Consider the following 13,724-nt stretch of genomic DNA (forward strand, 5'->3'; position numbering starts at 1 on the left):
GTGTTTTAGATAACTACGAGTTGATTTGGAAGCTGATTGAACCATGGAAGCGGAAGTGAGTCGCAGGGTGGGGAGGGGGCCGAAAGTTCTAGGAGCGTTGAAAAATGTGTTGAAGGCGAGAAAATGATCTCGGAAAGCAGAAATAGGTAAGCTTGAAGGAATAGTGGTTCCAGCAATGTTGTATGGTTGCGGGGCGTGGGCTATAGATGAAGTTGTCCGGAGGAGGGTGGATGTGTTGAAAATGAGATGTTTGAGGACAATATGTGGTGTGAAGTGGTTTTGATAGTTTAAGTAATGAAAGGGCAAGAGAGATGTATGGTAGTGAAAAGTGTGTGGCTGAGATAACAGAAGAGGGTGTACTGAAATGCTTTGGTCACATGGAGAGAATGAGTGAGGAAAGGTTGACAAAGAGGATATATGTGTCAGAGGTGGAGGGAACGAGAAGTGGGAGACCAAATTGGAGGGGGAAAGATGGAGTGAAAAAGGTTTTGAGCGATCGGGGCCTGAACATGCAGGATGGTGAAAGGCGTGCAAGGAATAGAGTGAATTGGAACGATATGGTACACCGGGGTCAACGTGCTGTCAATGGATTGAAGCGTCTGGGGTAAACCATGGAAAGTCTTGAGGGGCCTGCATGTGGAAAGGGAGCTGTGGTTTCGGTGCATTATGCATGACAGCTAGAGACTGAGTGTGAATGAATGTGGCCTTTGTTATCTTTTCCTGGCGCTACCTCGCGCGCATGCGGGGGAAGGGGGTTGTCATTTCATGTGTGGCATGGTGGCGACGGGAATGAGTGAAGGGAGCAAGTATGAATCATGTTCCTGTGTATGTATGTATATGTCTGTGTATGTATATACATGTATACGTTGAAATGTATAGGTATGTTTATGTGCGTGTGTGGACGTATATGTGTATACATGTGTATGTGGGTAGGTTGGGCCATTCTTTCTTCGGTTTTCTTGCGCTATCGTGCTAACGCGGGAGACAGCGAGGAAGTATATTATGTAAATACATATATATATATATATATATATATATATATATATATATATATATATATATATATATATATATATATATATATATATATATATATATATATATATATATATATATATATATACATACACACGTCCACACACGCAAATATACATACCTACACAGCTTTCCATGGTTTACCCCAGACGCTTCACATGCCTTGATTCAATCCACTGACAGCACGTCAACCCCTGTATACCACATGACTCCAATTCACTCTATTCCTTGCCCTCCTTTCACCCTCCTGCATGTTCAGGCCCCGATCACACAAAATCTTTTTCACTCCATCTTTCCACCTCCAATTTGGTCTCCCTCTTCTCCTCGTTCCCTCCACCTCCGACACATATATCCTCTTGGTCAATCTCTCCTCACTCATTCTCTCCATGTGCCCAAACCATTTCAAAACACCCTCTTCTGCTCTCTCAACCACGCTCTTTTTATTTCCACACATCTCTCTTACCCTTACGTTACTTACTCGATCAAACCACCTCACACCACACATTGTCCTCAAGCATCTCATTTCCAGCACATCCATCCTCCTGCTCACAACTCTATCCATAGCCCACGCCTCGCAACCATACAACATTGTTGGAACCACTATTCCTTCAAACATACCCATTTTTGCTTTCCGGGATAATGTTCTCGACTTCCACACATTTTTCAAGGCTCCCAAAATTTTCGCCCCCTCCCCCACCCTATGATCCACTTCCGCTTCCATGGTTCCATCCGCTGACAGATCCACTCCCAGATATCTAAAACACTTCACTTCCTCCAGTTTTTCTCCATTCAAACTCACCTCCCAATTGACTTGACCCTCAACCCTACTGTACCTAATAACCTTGCTCTTATTCACATTTACTCTTAACTTTCTTCTTCCACACACTTTACCAAACTCCGTCACCAGCTTCTGCAGTTTCTCACATGAATCCGCCACCAGCGCTGTATCATCAGCGAACAACAACTGACTCACTTCCCAAGCTCTCTCATCCCCAACAGACTTCATACTTGCCCCTCTTTCCATAACTCTTGCATTTACCTCCCTAACAACCCCATCCATAAACAAATTAAACAACCATGGAGACATATATATATATATATATATATATATATATATATATATATATATATATATATATATATATATATATATATATATATATATATATATATCAATTTTTTATTTATCTTTGAAAGATATGAATGATAATCTATATGATTCAATTTGTGTCATCCATTCTTTCATAAAGATCAAGAATGTTATTCATAACATGTGTCATTTTTCGGTATCATTTGATTAGCTTAGACTGGTGAGGAAATCTATTTATCAAATCCCAGAATAACTATAATTTTTAAGTATATTCAAGGAAGGGAAGTTCCTAATGGTCTCTTGTCAGATATTAGATCTCCCTCTGAAGGAGTTCATATTCTGCTGTTTAATATTTCTCCAAAGATTCATTAGTCTTCCTGCTTGCCATACAACGGATGCTGCACGGCTCCCTACACCACACAGCAAGTAAGTAGAGGCTGTTGTTACATCCCCACACTACACTAGTAGAGAAAAATGGAAGATGTTATTACATCAGCCTCAGCTGTGTACTAAAGAACATGTGAGATGTGGAAGCCATTGTCTCTCCCTCCATTGTTTCCTGCACCCCGGAACGTCTCAGAAACAGGAGTAGGATGCACTGCTTCATCTGCTGCTATTCTCAACATCAAACTTCCAATATCAGCACAGGTGAAGACATTCAATTCTCTCTCATATCCACACACTTATCGCTTTTCGTTATGGGCATGAGGGAAGAGAGAGAGAACTTTTGCCCTGTGCTCTAGTAACAGTCACGTTAATATATCGTATGTGACCGTGGAGAAAGAGCCATTGTTATCATCCTTATCAATGCCACTGTATCATTCACCACTGTTCCTACAGCCCCCGAGAGTGTCACCAGGGAGCAGGAGTTACTGCCTGTTGCCCATTCTCCCGCACAGCAGAGGCCCCGGGCGTGACCTGGGAGTGGGCTGCTGCCAGAACCACGGCCTCCCTGGTACAACTGAGTGGGAGTTATTGCCTCATCCCTCACTGCCCTCAACACACAGCCCGACAAATATCATGCTGGACAAATCGACGGAGAACTTTACCAATGCCAGAATATAAATGGTTCTAGTTCTTAAGAACTTTAAACTTTCCAAAGCTTGATAACGTCTCCTTCATTAGACAATGTTTTTTGTCTCCGATGTCTTTTTTTTTCTTAATAATCGCCACAAACAAAGGAAAATAGCTATGAGAAAAAATCTGAAATTGGCTTCTAGCTCCTGAAACAAGAGAAACAGAATCTGTGGCATCTGTGTAATATCATGATCTGAAAAAAGAAAAGGTAATAGTAACTGGAAAAATAGAGCAATTATTCTAAAAAGCTTACATTGACAATGAAAGTGAAGCGAAATGTGTAGCTTCAAATTTTCTCTATTGCGTTATGCTAATTCGGTAAGAAGGTTAACAAAGAAGACATAGCCAACTCTGTCAGCATTCAAAATCACAGTTGCCAGCGTACACACAAACTCTAAAACAGAATGGTTTTACTCAGCAGTAGGAAAGATTCTATAATAATTTTCTTGTAATCCAAAGTTACTCCTTTAAGCTGTTGCATCCAGTGGTAAGTATTTCTAAGTTTTCCACACGACTAAGGCAAAATCTTACTTGTAGGAACATATGTGGGAAGAAAAAGGAGGGAAAAGTAGAATACTGTAAGTTTCTCTTCGATAAGATTCTGTCCAAAATGCAGTGATAGACTCGCTTTATCTAAAGTTCTTATTTCTCTGATCTCACGAACTCAGGGTAATTAACTGCTTTAGAACATCAAGAGGCGTGAACAGGAGATTGGTGGTCATAGAGCTTCCCTCTCACAGAGCCTCCTTCGGTGTTGTGAATGTTGAGACGGCTCTCTGATAGTCATTATGGCTGCCAGTCATCAGCGGAGGTAATATCAGTGAATAACTCACATCAACTTCCCATATCTGTATACAATCAAATTTCTATGTTTTGCTGCCTTTTTTACGGCATGTAGTAGTAAATAGAAATTTGTTTCCGCTCACGAAATGATTCATCCTCACTTAACCCAAGTTTTTGTTTGCTATACTGCAAACTTCCCTGTTAAAACTGCAAGAATCTTGATATGGTTCATAATTTTCTCTCTGAATGACAGCCACTGCTACAAACACTCCCAGATAGCAGTGTTAAAGTACTGAGCTTTCTTGAGAGTAAAGTAATGCTCAAAATATCTGCCTAATATTCATGTCTTCAGTAAAGCCAGTAATGTCACAATTCATTTGTGTTGCTAGGTTGGGATGCATATATTACCAAGTGCACATGGCCTACTGACGAGCTAAGGTGCTGCCTGTACAGTGACTCATAAACGCTCGTGGGGGTCCATGTGTGTGTGGGCGTGTGCAGTCTCCACCCTTTTCTGGACGGCGAGTCTGTATAACGACGTAACAACGCACACTGCCATACACATGGTAGAACTGTGACGTTGATGTAATGACATTCCGGTGGACACCACCACCGTGCTGGTCAGACGTTATTAACCTTTCGCTCTGCAGCAAGAGTTTCGATTTTCACCGGCTGTCTAAGTTTTGCACGAGGTCTGGGGCAGGTGGTGGGCAGAAACATGAGAAGATTTTGGCTAAGGAAGAAAAAATTGCATTGATAAACTGCATAGACGACGACCTGCAGTCTTCAAGTCGCAATACAGAGGCAGATGATCCGCGACCGACAACAATGGAGGTGACAGACAGATTTCAATAGGCGATTAGTAAGGAGAAGAAGAGAAGGCGAGAGCTAGTGAAGCAAAGTGAAGAAAGTGATAGTGAAGAGATCCAGAACGACAGAAAGGAAAATAATTCATACGCAGAAGAAAGCATAAAGAATAATTCAACCGGGAACCGAACGCAGCAGGTTGGACGATTGAATCCTGGTGACAGAACCAATGTGACGAGCAACCTGGGTGGAGGAAACAGCTCATCAGGTAGGAGGAGGTTGAACTTTCCAACTGGCTTACGCATGAGATTCTACGAGCGGTTGCTGTGGGCTGCTAAGCTGGGAGGGTTGTAATTATTCCTTTCTGACTGTGGCTGGGGATGAAGCAGTAAAGTTTCTGACGACGACAGGGTTTGGGGAAGTGATATCAACGATACCACAAGACACATAACACCACACCAAGGTGATTGTATTCATGTATCCGGTTATCCTGAATCCTGATTACCTTCTTGACGATACATGATTCGTATGGGTCAAAGCGACATGAAATCCCGGGTGAAAAGAAGAACCAGGTAGTAGCCTTGATGACTGGGGACGTTCCGGAGAAGATACTCATCTCTGGAATAGGATATTGGAGAATTGCAAAGTTCACTGAACATCCTGTTTTGTGTTACTAGTGCAGTAGGTGGGGCCATATGGCCTGGAAGTACCAAAGTGAATATCGGTGTCGTTACTGTGGAAAAAATCATAACTCAATGGAATGCGGAAATAGAATAAAGTCTTGGCAACGTGTTACGCCGTTATTGCTTTTGTGGCAAAGCGCATAATGCAGGCTCGCCACAGTAGCGTGTCGCCTGGTGGCAGACCATGGAGGAAGTGCAGCAGCGGGAAAGGGAGGATGAACAAGGAGTTACAGAAAAAGACCTTCCACTGAAAACGTGTGGGAGAAGAGAATGGAACAGAATGACACGTTGTAGGTGACAAGAAATGATGCAAGGGTTGCACCGAAAACTACTCCAGAAGATAAGGTAAATGACAAACTCAGTGATGTGTATGGTGTAGTAGTTCAACTCCTCTGTTAGCGATACTCTGCTTCACTGCTCATTGTTTCGAGTCTTGGTCTACTTAAAATGTTTGATTATCTATTAATCAGATTTGGTTCTCATTGGATATATGGAGGAATATATGACGATGACACGTTGAACAACGTAGATACTGTGTGCATTTCGCTCTTAAAGGATTATAACATTATTCATGTGGATACGATTCGAATGCATCTCGACCTGCACTGCCGTCGTCACTGCTCACTTGCCCGATGAAAACTTAGACACAGTGAGGCCTGGGCTCCCGTTGGGATCGGACGCGCTCGTGGCCGATCGGTTGGCCATTTTGCTGGTAAGCTGGAGCTAGCGCTGTCTAAGGTTTGCACCATGTCTGGGGCAAGTTGTGAGCAGAAGTCCGGAAGATATGTGGCTGAAGGAGGAATGAAGGCTTTACTGGGCACGTCAGGAGAAGACCTGGAGCTAACGAGCAGCGATTCTGAAGCAGATGCTTCTCGAACAACCATGGAAGAAATGGCTGGCTATCAAGAGAAGGTCAGTAAGAAGGAAATGAAGAGGAGGCGAGAGGCGGCGAGACGGAATGAGGCAAGTGGCAGCGAGGAGGCCAAGGTTGACAAGAGGAAAAGGAAGGATCACTTAGAAGTAAGCAAAATGAGTATTTCTGGGAACCAAAATCAGCAATTTAGTCGAACAATTTTTCGAAATTGTTTGCATGAGTTCACATAAAAGACAGAAAACATGAGGTTTAATTGGCCCACTACTGGGTTGTCTGAAGGTGTGGAAAAGTAACTTGACAAGGAAAATTTAATTCCACTCAGCACCTTTTTGAGCTATCACAGACTCTCCGCTGCTGCACATTAAGCTTCTAGTGTCCCCGTTTCCGCTGCCGTTTATACGTTTATTTCTGGCGTTTTTCTCGAAGTATGCCTGAATTTATGAAATATTTGTCTAAACAGCTGTTGAAACTATATACATATTTAGCATTCATTATGTCTGACGGTAACTTATTCCATTGCTCAACATACCTATAGGGAAAGAAGCTTTTTCCCACGTCCGTACTACATCTTTTAGCTTTGAATTTTATTTCCTTTCATAGTAATCGTATTTTCTTGTATTTAGAGATGTTCGTGATTTACTTATCGAACTTTTTCAGAATTATGAACACTTGAATTAAGTCGCCGGGAGAAGAGATCCAATCGTTTTAGCCTCTCTTCGTATGCCAGATTACCAAAGGATGGGATAAATTTTGTCGCGAGTTTTTGTACTTGCTTTAATTTTTCCTCGTCTTTCTAATTGTTTGGGAACCAAAACTGGACTGCATATTTAAGGTGTGGTCTTACTAGAGAATTGTAAATTGAGAATTGTTTCTGGTGTCTTAGGATCAATGTTCCTGGCTATGAAACCTAAGATTTAGTTACCTTTTACTTGCTGCTTGAAAACGTTCAGTGCATTTCAAATTGTTGCTGATGATAATTACAAAGTCTTTTTCTTCATTTACTTTAGTTAGTTTTCGAATAGTTTGTAGTCGTAACGTATATTCATGTCTTCAAAGTGCATAATTTCACATTTCTCTACATCAAACTTTATTCATCTGTCTGACCACTCTGCTAGTAAGTTAAGATCTCTTTTAATCATTTCGCAGTCCCGCCTGTTTACAGCTCTACCTCCTAGTTTAGTGTCGTCTGCAGATTTGGAGATCTTAGATACGTGACCGAGTTCTAGGTCATTAATGTATATCATGAAAAGAATTGGGCCTAGGACTGACCCCTGTGGCACACCACTCGTTACATCTAGCCAATCTTAGGCTTCGCCGTTTGATACTACACGCTGCTTTCTTCCGGTAAGCCAGACTTTGATCCATGTACAGAGTTCTTCACCGATTCCGTGTGCTTTGAGTTTATGTAAAAGTCTCTTGTGAGGCAATCTATCGAAAGCCTTTTGGAAATTTGAATATGCTACTACTTCAAACGGTAATTTTTCGTCCCAATTCTGATAAATAACATTAGAAAATTCCAGGAATTTCGTCAGGCAGAATCTTCTTTAGCGGAAACTATGTTGGTTGTCCGATATAATTTTGTGTTCTAGAAACGTGGCAATTTCATCTCGTATTATTTTTTCCATCGTTATACTAAACACTGGCGTAAGACTAATGGGGCGGTAGTTCAAGGCACACTCTCCTTTTTTATATACAGGAGTAACATTTGCTAGCTTCCAGTCAGTTGGCACTTGACCATCCGATAGAGATTCGTTGAATATTTTTGTTATGGGTTATATCATCTGTCTCTTAGCCTCTTCGAAAAATCTTGGCGATAAGCTATCTGGGCCGTTGACTTTGTAAGGATTTAATTGGTCCATTTATTTAAGTACTTACGAGCTCTTTATTTCTCTAACCTTCAACTCTTTTTCATCAGATCTCTGAAACATTTTCATTGGTCGCGGTATTCTAGATGTTTCTCTAGTTGCGACAACGAAGTTAGAATGATTTAGTATGGTAGCCATTTGCTTGTCGTCAGTAGTTAGTGTGTCACGCTCGTTTCGTAATGGTCCAACTACCTCTTTACATGTCTTCCTTTGTCTGTTTGAAGAATTCTCTAGGATTAATGCTAACTTGGTGGATATCCTTTTTTTCGTTGCATTTACCCTGTCTTATGACCCTCTTACACTTCCTTTGGATTTTCATAGGTTTCCATTTATTTGAATTCCTTATATTCTTTTTTTTCCTTTGGTGAATTAGTCCTTCTTTTCCTTCTTGATGGTTATGAAAGTTGAAGTAATGAGGAACCCTGGTGGTGTGGACAACACAGGCAGCAAGAGGAGGTTATACTTGCCAAGGTCGAGGGGATCCTTGTATGACATATGATCATGACCAGTTGTTGTGGGCTGCTGCATTTTGAAGGCAACACAGAGTTTGAACCACTGCTCAAGGAAGGCCGTAATAGGTCCTGTCTAAAATGTAGCTGGGCAGGAAGCAGTTAAACTCTGGACAACCAAAGGGTTTAAGAGCGTGATACCGATGGAACCTGAGGACACAGAGAAGTACACTAAGGTGGGGATCATCTTTATGTATCCTGTTCAGCTGCATACTGATTCTATTTTAGAGGATCAAAGATTTGTTTGGGCAAAACGACATAAAGTTCGGGGCGAGAATAAAAAACAAGTGGCAGCTTTGATGATGGGAGACGCTGCAGAAAGGAGCTTCATTTCGGGAATAGGGTATAAGAGGACTGCAAAGTTTATTGAACCACCAGTGTTGTGCTACAAGGGCAGCAGATGGGGACATATGGCTCGGAAATGTCTGTGTGTTTCGGTGTCGGTACTGTAGGAAAAACAATTCCCTGGAGTGTGGAAGTAAGATCATGGTTGGGCAAAGTTTTGTGCCGTGTTGTTGTAATTGTGGTGGCGCACATAATGCGGGCTCCTCACGTTGCAGTAAGCAGCCACAGGTGCGCGGAGGGCAGCAGCAGAGCGTCAGGAAGTGCAGTAGCGGACATAGTTGGAGGTACGAGGAACTGCAGAGGAGATAACACCATCTCCTCTTGAGAACGAGTGGAAGAAAATGGTATAGAGTAACGTGCTGAAGGAGGCAGAAAATGGTGCAAGGGTTGCACGGACAGCTGGGCCGGGCAATACTGGTAACTGATAAATCTGGTGATGTAGCTCAACTTATGCAAGAAATTCAGACACTTAAGAAGATGGTAGAAGATAGTCAAAAGATACTAGCCTGTTTCTGTGGAACTAGATATGTGACTACTGAGCAAAACGATGGTAAGCGAGTTGACAAAAGGCGTGTGTTATTTGAACAAATCGACCCCATTGTGTGGGGGCAAAATTACATACTAGAGAGAAGGTGACCGGCAGGTACGTTGATATCCCCGAGGAGCATACCGAAAATAATTGTCTGTTGGAGTCGGACAAACCCCCGCCTCTGTTGTGGGGGCCGGAAATGTGGGTTTAGGATGGGAGATAACCCACTGGTGGGCTGATATCCCCGAGGACGACGTGGCATGATGAGGTATTGACTTGAGTGAAGGAAGTAATGGAACAGTTTGTGAATGATAAAATTAGAATGGTCTTTAATGAGGAAAATATAAACAGTTTACGCTGGCGTTGGCGTCCCAGTTTTGAGGATGATGTACATCAGTACAGCACACAGTTATTGATTATACAGCACCTATTCTCAGTACATGAATAGGAAGGATATTCACAAACGAAGTCATACATAATGAGGCCCTGAGAATAGTGTTAGGTTGTCAACGAAACACAAGAGTACAAATCATGAGAATGGAAACAACTTTACCAAGCATTGAACATAGGACAAAGGAACTTGCTGTAGCTGCTGCTCTTTGATCAGTTAGGAGAAATGCTGATGATACTCTCCCGTGCAGTGATGTATTTGAGTAAAGGAAGAAATCTTAGTAATGTGTGCAAGTATGTAAGACTTTGTATAATATTATGAAGGAATAGGTAGTTAATAAACATTGTGTTTCCTTACCAACTTATGTAAGGTTTAGACCATGGCAAGAACGATGCATCGCAGCAGATATCTCAGCTTGAGTGAAGAAAAGCTGAATACCATCCCAGTCTTGACGGATTTTTTCTTTTTTTTGAGAAAATATTTAGCTCCCTAGACGTATTTCTGTACATGTATACTGTGATGGATCAATCTTGCATGATGGCCGAGTGGGATGTGGTGTTTTCATAAAGGAGTTCTTTACTAATAAATGTTTCGTAGATGAAACAATTGGTAAAACGATTAGTGATAACACCTCATCCACTCTGGCTGAGTTACATGCAATATGTGAGGGTCTTCAGATTGCTATAGAGAAATGTAAAGATACGTATTTCTTTGTGGACTGTAGAAGTGCACTGAAGGCCTTGCGGAGTAAGCACCAATGTAACTGCTATGTTGTTAACATTTGTAAACATCTGATTATAGCATTGCAAGAGATTCCATCAAATGTCAGGATTCATTTTAATGAAGTGGCTGAAGAGTTGGCCAGAAAAGTCACAGTAAAGATATACATGAATTTTGTTAATTATAAGAGCATAGGAATGATAAAGTATGAAAAGAATATAAGAGAAGAATGGGAGAATGTAAATACAGATGTAATTACTGAACATATTGAGACTCTATAACGTTATCTATATGTGTTGGATAACAACAGTGTAACTTATGGGCAAACTTACATCTGTGGATAATGTGTTAATGAGACTTAGACTGGGGTATAGATATTATTGGCAGTTAAGTGAAGGGACTGGTCGACCCTGTCAACTTTGCCAAATGAGGGATGACATATATTAGAACATTATGTATTAAGTTGTGAAAAATTCAGCTATACAGAAACTATGAAATTGGTAATTTAAAAGAACAAGTTTGCTGGATGATTAATGATGATGTGATTAAACATTCTTGCAGAATACAAAAACTTTGCACCAAGGATGATACATGTTTGTAATGGTTTCAGGGGATTTAAAAAGCCCATTTTTGTTTTGTTTTGTTTTCTTTGCACTATATGTATCTTTACAAAAGCAATGATGTTGTAAATATTTTTTTTTTTGGTAAGTCCCATCGGGAGATGAAGATGAAGAGGGGAGTAGTATACTACACCGTCCTTTTGAAACAAATATGTCAATAAGTGTTTCAATATCCGAAGTGAATCATGATCTCATTATATTTTTTTCTCTTCTAAGATTTATATGATTGTATTTCTTGAAAAATAAGGTTAGAGTTGATGCGCAAAAGACTGGAAACTGGTAATGGTTATATATAGACCTTTCTCTGTTCTGAAGATGAGGACCATTGCATGTTAGTTTTCTTTGAACTGTACATATCTTAGACATATCTTACATTGTCTGTAAATATTTATTTTTTAAATCCCACTGGGGGATTATGAGGAAGAGGGGAGTAGTATATTACCCCTTTATTTTGATGTAGATATGTTAGAAATACTTACATTTCAATTTCAGGTGCGACCGTCTAGTGTAAACACCATGACAGTGACAGATACCAGCACCAGCACGGTCCTCACCTGTCACCAGGACCTCCTCCCGCCCAGCCTCCACTGACCGTCACCACAGTCACCATGTACTAACCAGTGCTCTTATAGACAGATACAAGAATACTCCTGTACCTACTGTTGTGAATGTCATACACAGTCCATTAACTAGTTCACAGTTAAGCAGGCAAATAGCTTAGTTTCTCCTAGTTATGTGTGTGTTAACTACTATATTACTGTAACGCACCCAACGTGACAATATCCATCACTTAATGCCATGATTAGATACATAATCATGTCAACATAGTTATGCTGTGGTTCAACCAATTCATTTATACATCGCTTAATGATAAACGAATCATCACCAAATACATAATGTATAATCCCTAAAATTTGCTCTGTAAAACTTCCTGTACTATGTAGATATACCTCACTCGTGTGCTTATCCAACGTGTGAAATTATCCAACCACAGCATGATCTTAAACTCTTTGTGATTGATTTTCTAGTTACTATGAGCCACTAGTTCTGTAATACCTCAACTGTATATTTTCAGCTGAATGACTGACTGAAATCAATAAACCGTTCTTTCTTTATTTACTTATTTTATCCTTAGTTCTGAAATTAGTATAGAGTCAGCCGCTTTCTGGAGGTTTCATGAAGATACAAGGACTGAATATAGGAGTTTCAATGTGTACATTATGATCTCCAGTGTGACTGGAATGCTTGGATGATAATTTTGCTACAGTGGAAATTTATGTGTTGAACTGTCTCTTATGATGCAATGTATTATCGTGGCTCAAATGAATGAATATCTCCCTCCCCACCTCTGACAGCATCATCCTCCCCACCCTTGTCATCATTTCCCTCACCATGTACGACAGCATCATCCTCCTCACCGCCTCTACTAGCATCTACCTCCCTATCACTACCAATATTTCCCTCCACGCCTCTACAAGTACCTACCTCCCCATCTCAGCCAGCACCACACATCTGCCAGCACCACTCTCCCTACCTATGCCAGCGCTACCTTCCCCGCCTTTTGGCATTAATCTATCATCATCTCGTTATAGCGACTTTGCATCAACATCCTCCCAATGGAAATCCTCGGATTCACCCTTCCTTGCATCATCTTCCTCGCCCAACTTCTCTGCCCATTAACCTGATCCCTTTTATCACCCTCATCTTCCGTCCATTCCCCACACCTCATATCTCTTCACTTCCTCTTGGCCTCTTCGTTTCCTTCAGTATCAACATATTTCACACCCTAACTCGATCCTCATTTGACTGCCCCAGCGTAATCTTCCCCACATCTCTATACTCCTATAGCCACATCCACCTTCCCTATCCTAGCCCCAGTTTCGCTTTCTTCCTGTACTCCCCTGCTGTAGTACCTTCTTACCTGTTCAGCATTACCCACCCTGCCAAACCCCTACGCCTGTCTCAGTACCGTCTCTCTCTCTCTCTCTCTCTCTCTCTCTCTCTCTCTCTCTCTCTCTCTCTCTCTCTCTGCTCACCCTCGCTACACCCTCTGCTGGTTGTGTCCTGAACACCTGTGATGGTCTACCGTGAAGGACAAGGCTGCTGGTCGTCCCATTACATTGAATGATCCATCCATCTTTAAAACTGTAACTGGAATACTTTCCACTAATACAGAATTATGAATTAGATTTTAGCTGGCTTATTGGTGTGAATTTTTCTGTAATGGCAACGTTTTTCTTCTTTTCCGTAAAGCCTCTTTTTGTATGTTTGATTGTGAAGTTAATTTCAGACATGTTGATAAACATAAATGTTTTTCTATGTTGGCAGAAAGCTTTCCAGTTGATAATACCTGATATATCAGGAAGTAACAACATTGTATCCTGCTTCTCTCCTCT

At 41.2% G+C, this 13,724-nt stretch overlaps 1 protein-coding gene across 1 annotated transcript; it reads left to right on the forward strand.

The window, feature by feature from the left end:
• Nucleotides 1–6,114: 6,114 nt before the first annotated feature.
• Nucleotides 6,115–12,243, forward strand: LOC139757570 (uncharacterized). Its single transcript, XM_071678175.1, has 2 exons — nucleotides 6,115–6,495; nucleotides 11,821–12,243. The coding sequence occupies exons 1-2, from the start codon at nucleotides 6,223–6,225 to the stop codon at nucleotides 11,917–11,919; spliced, it is 372 nt and encodes a 123-aa protein (XP_071534276.1). The 5' UTR covers nucleotides 6,115–6,222; the 3' UTR covers nucleotides 11,920–12,243.
• The last annotated feature ends 1,481 nt before the right edge of the window (nucleotides 12,244–13,724 follow it).

Source organism: Panulirus ornatus, chromosome 27 (genome assembly GCF_036320965.1).
Source record: "Panulirus ornatus isolate Po-2019 chromosome 27, ASM3632096v1, whole genome shotgun sequence".
NCBI lineage: Eukaryota > Metazoa > Arthropoda > Malacostraca > Decapoda > Palinuridae > Panulirus > Panulirus ornatus.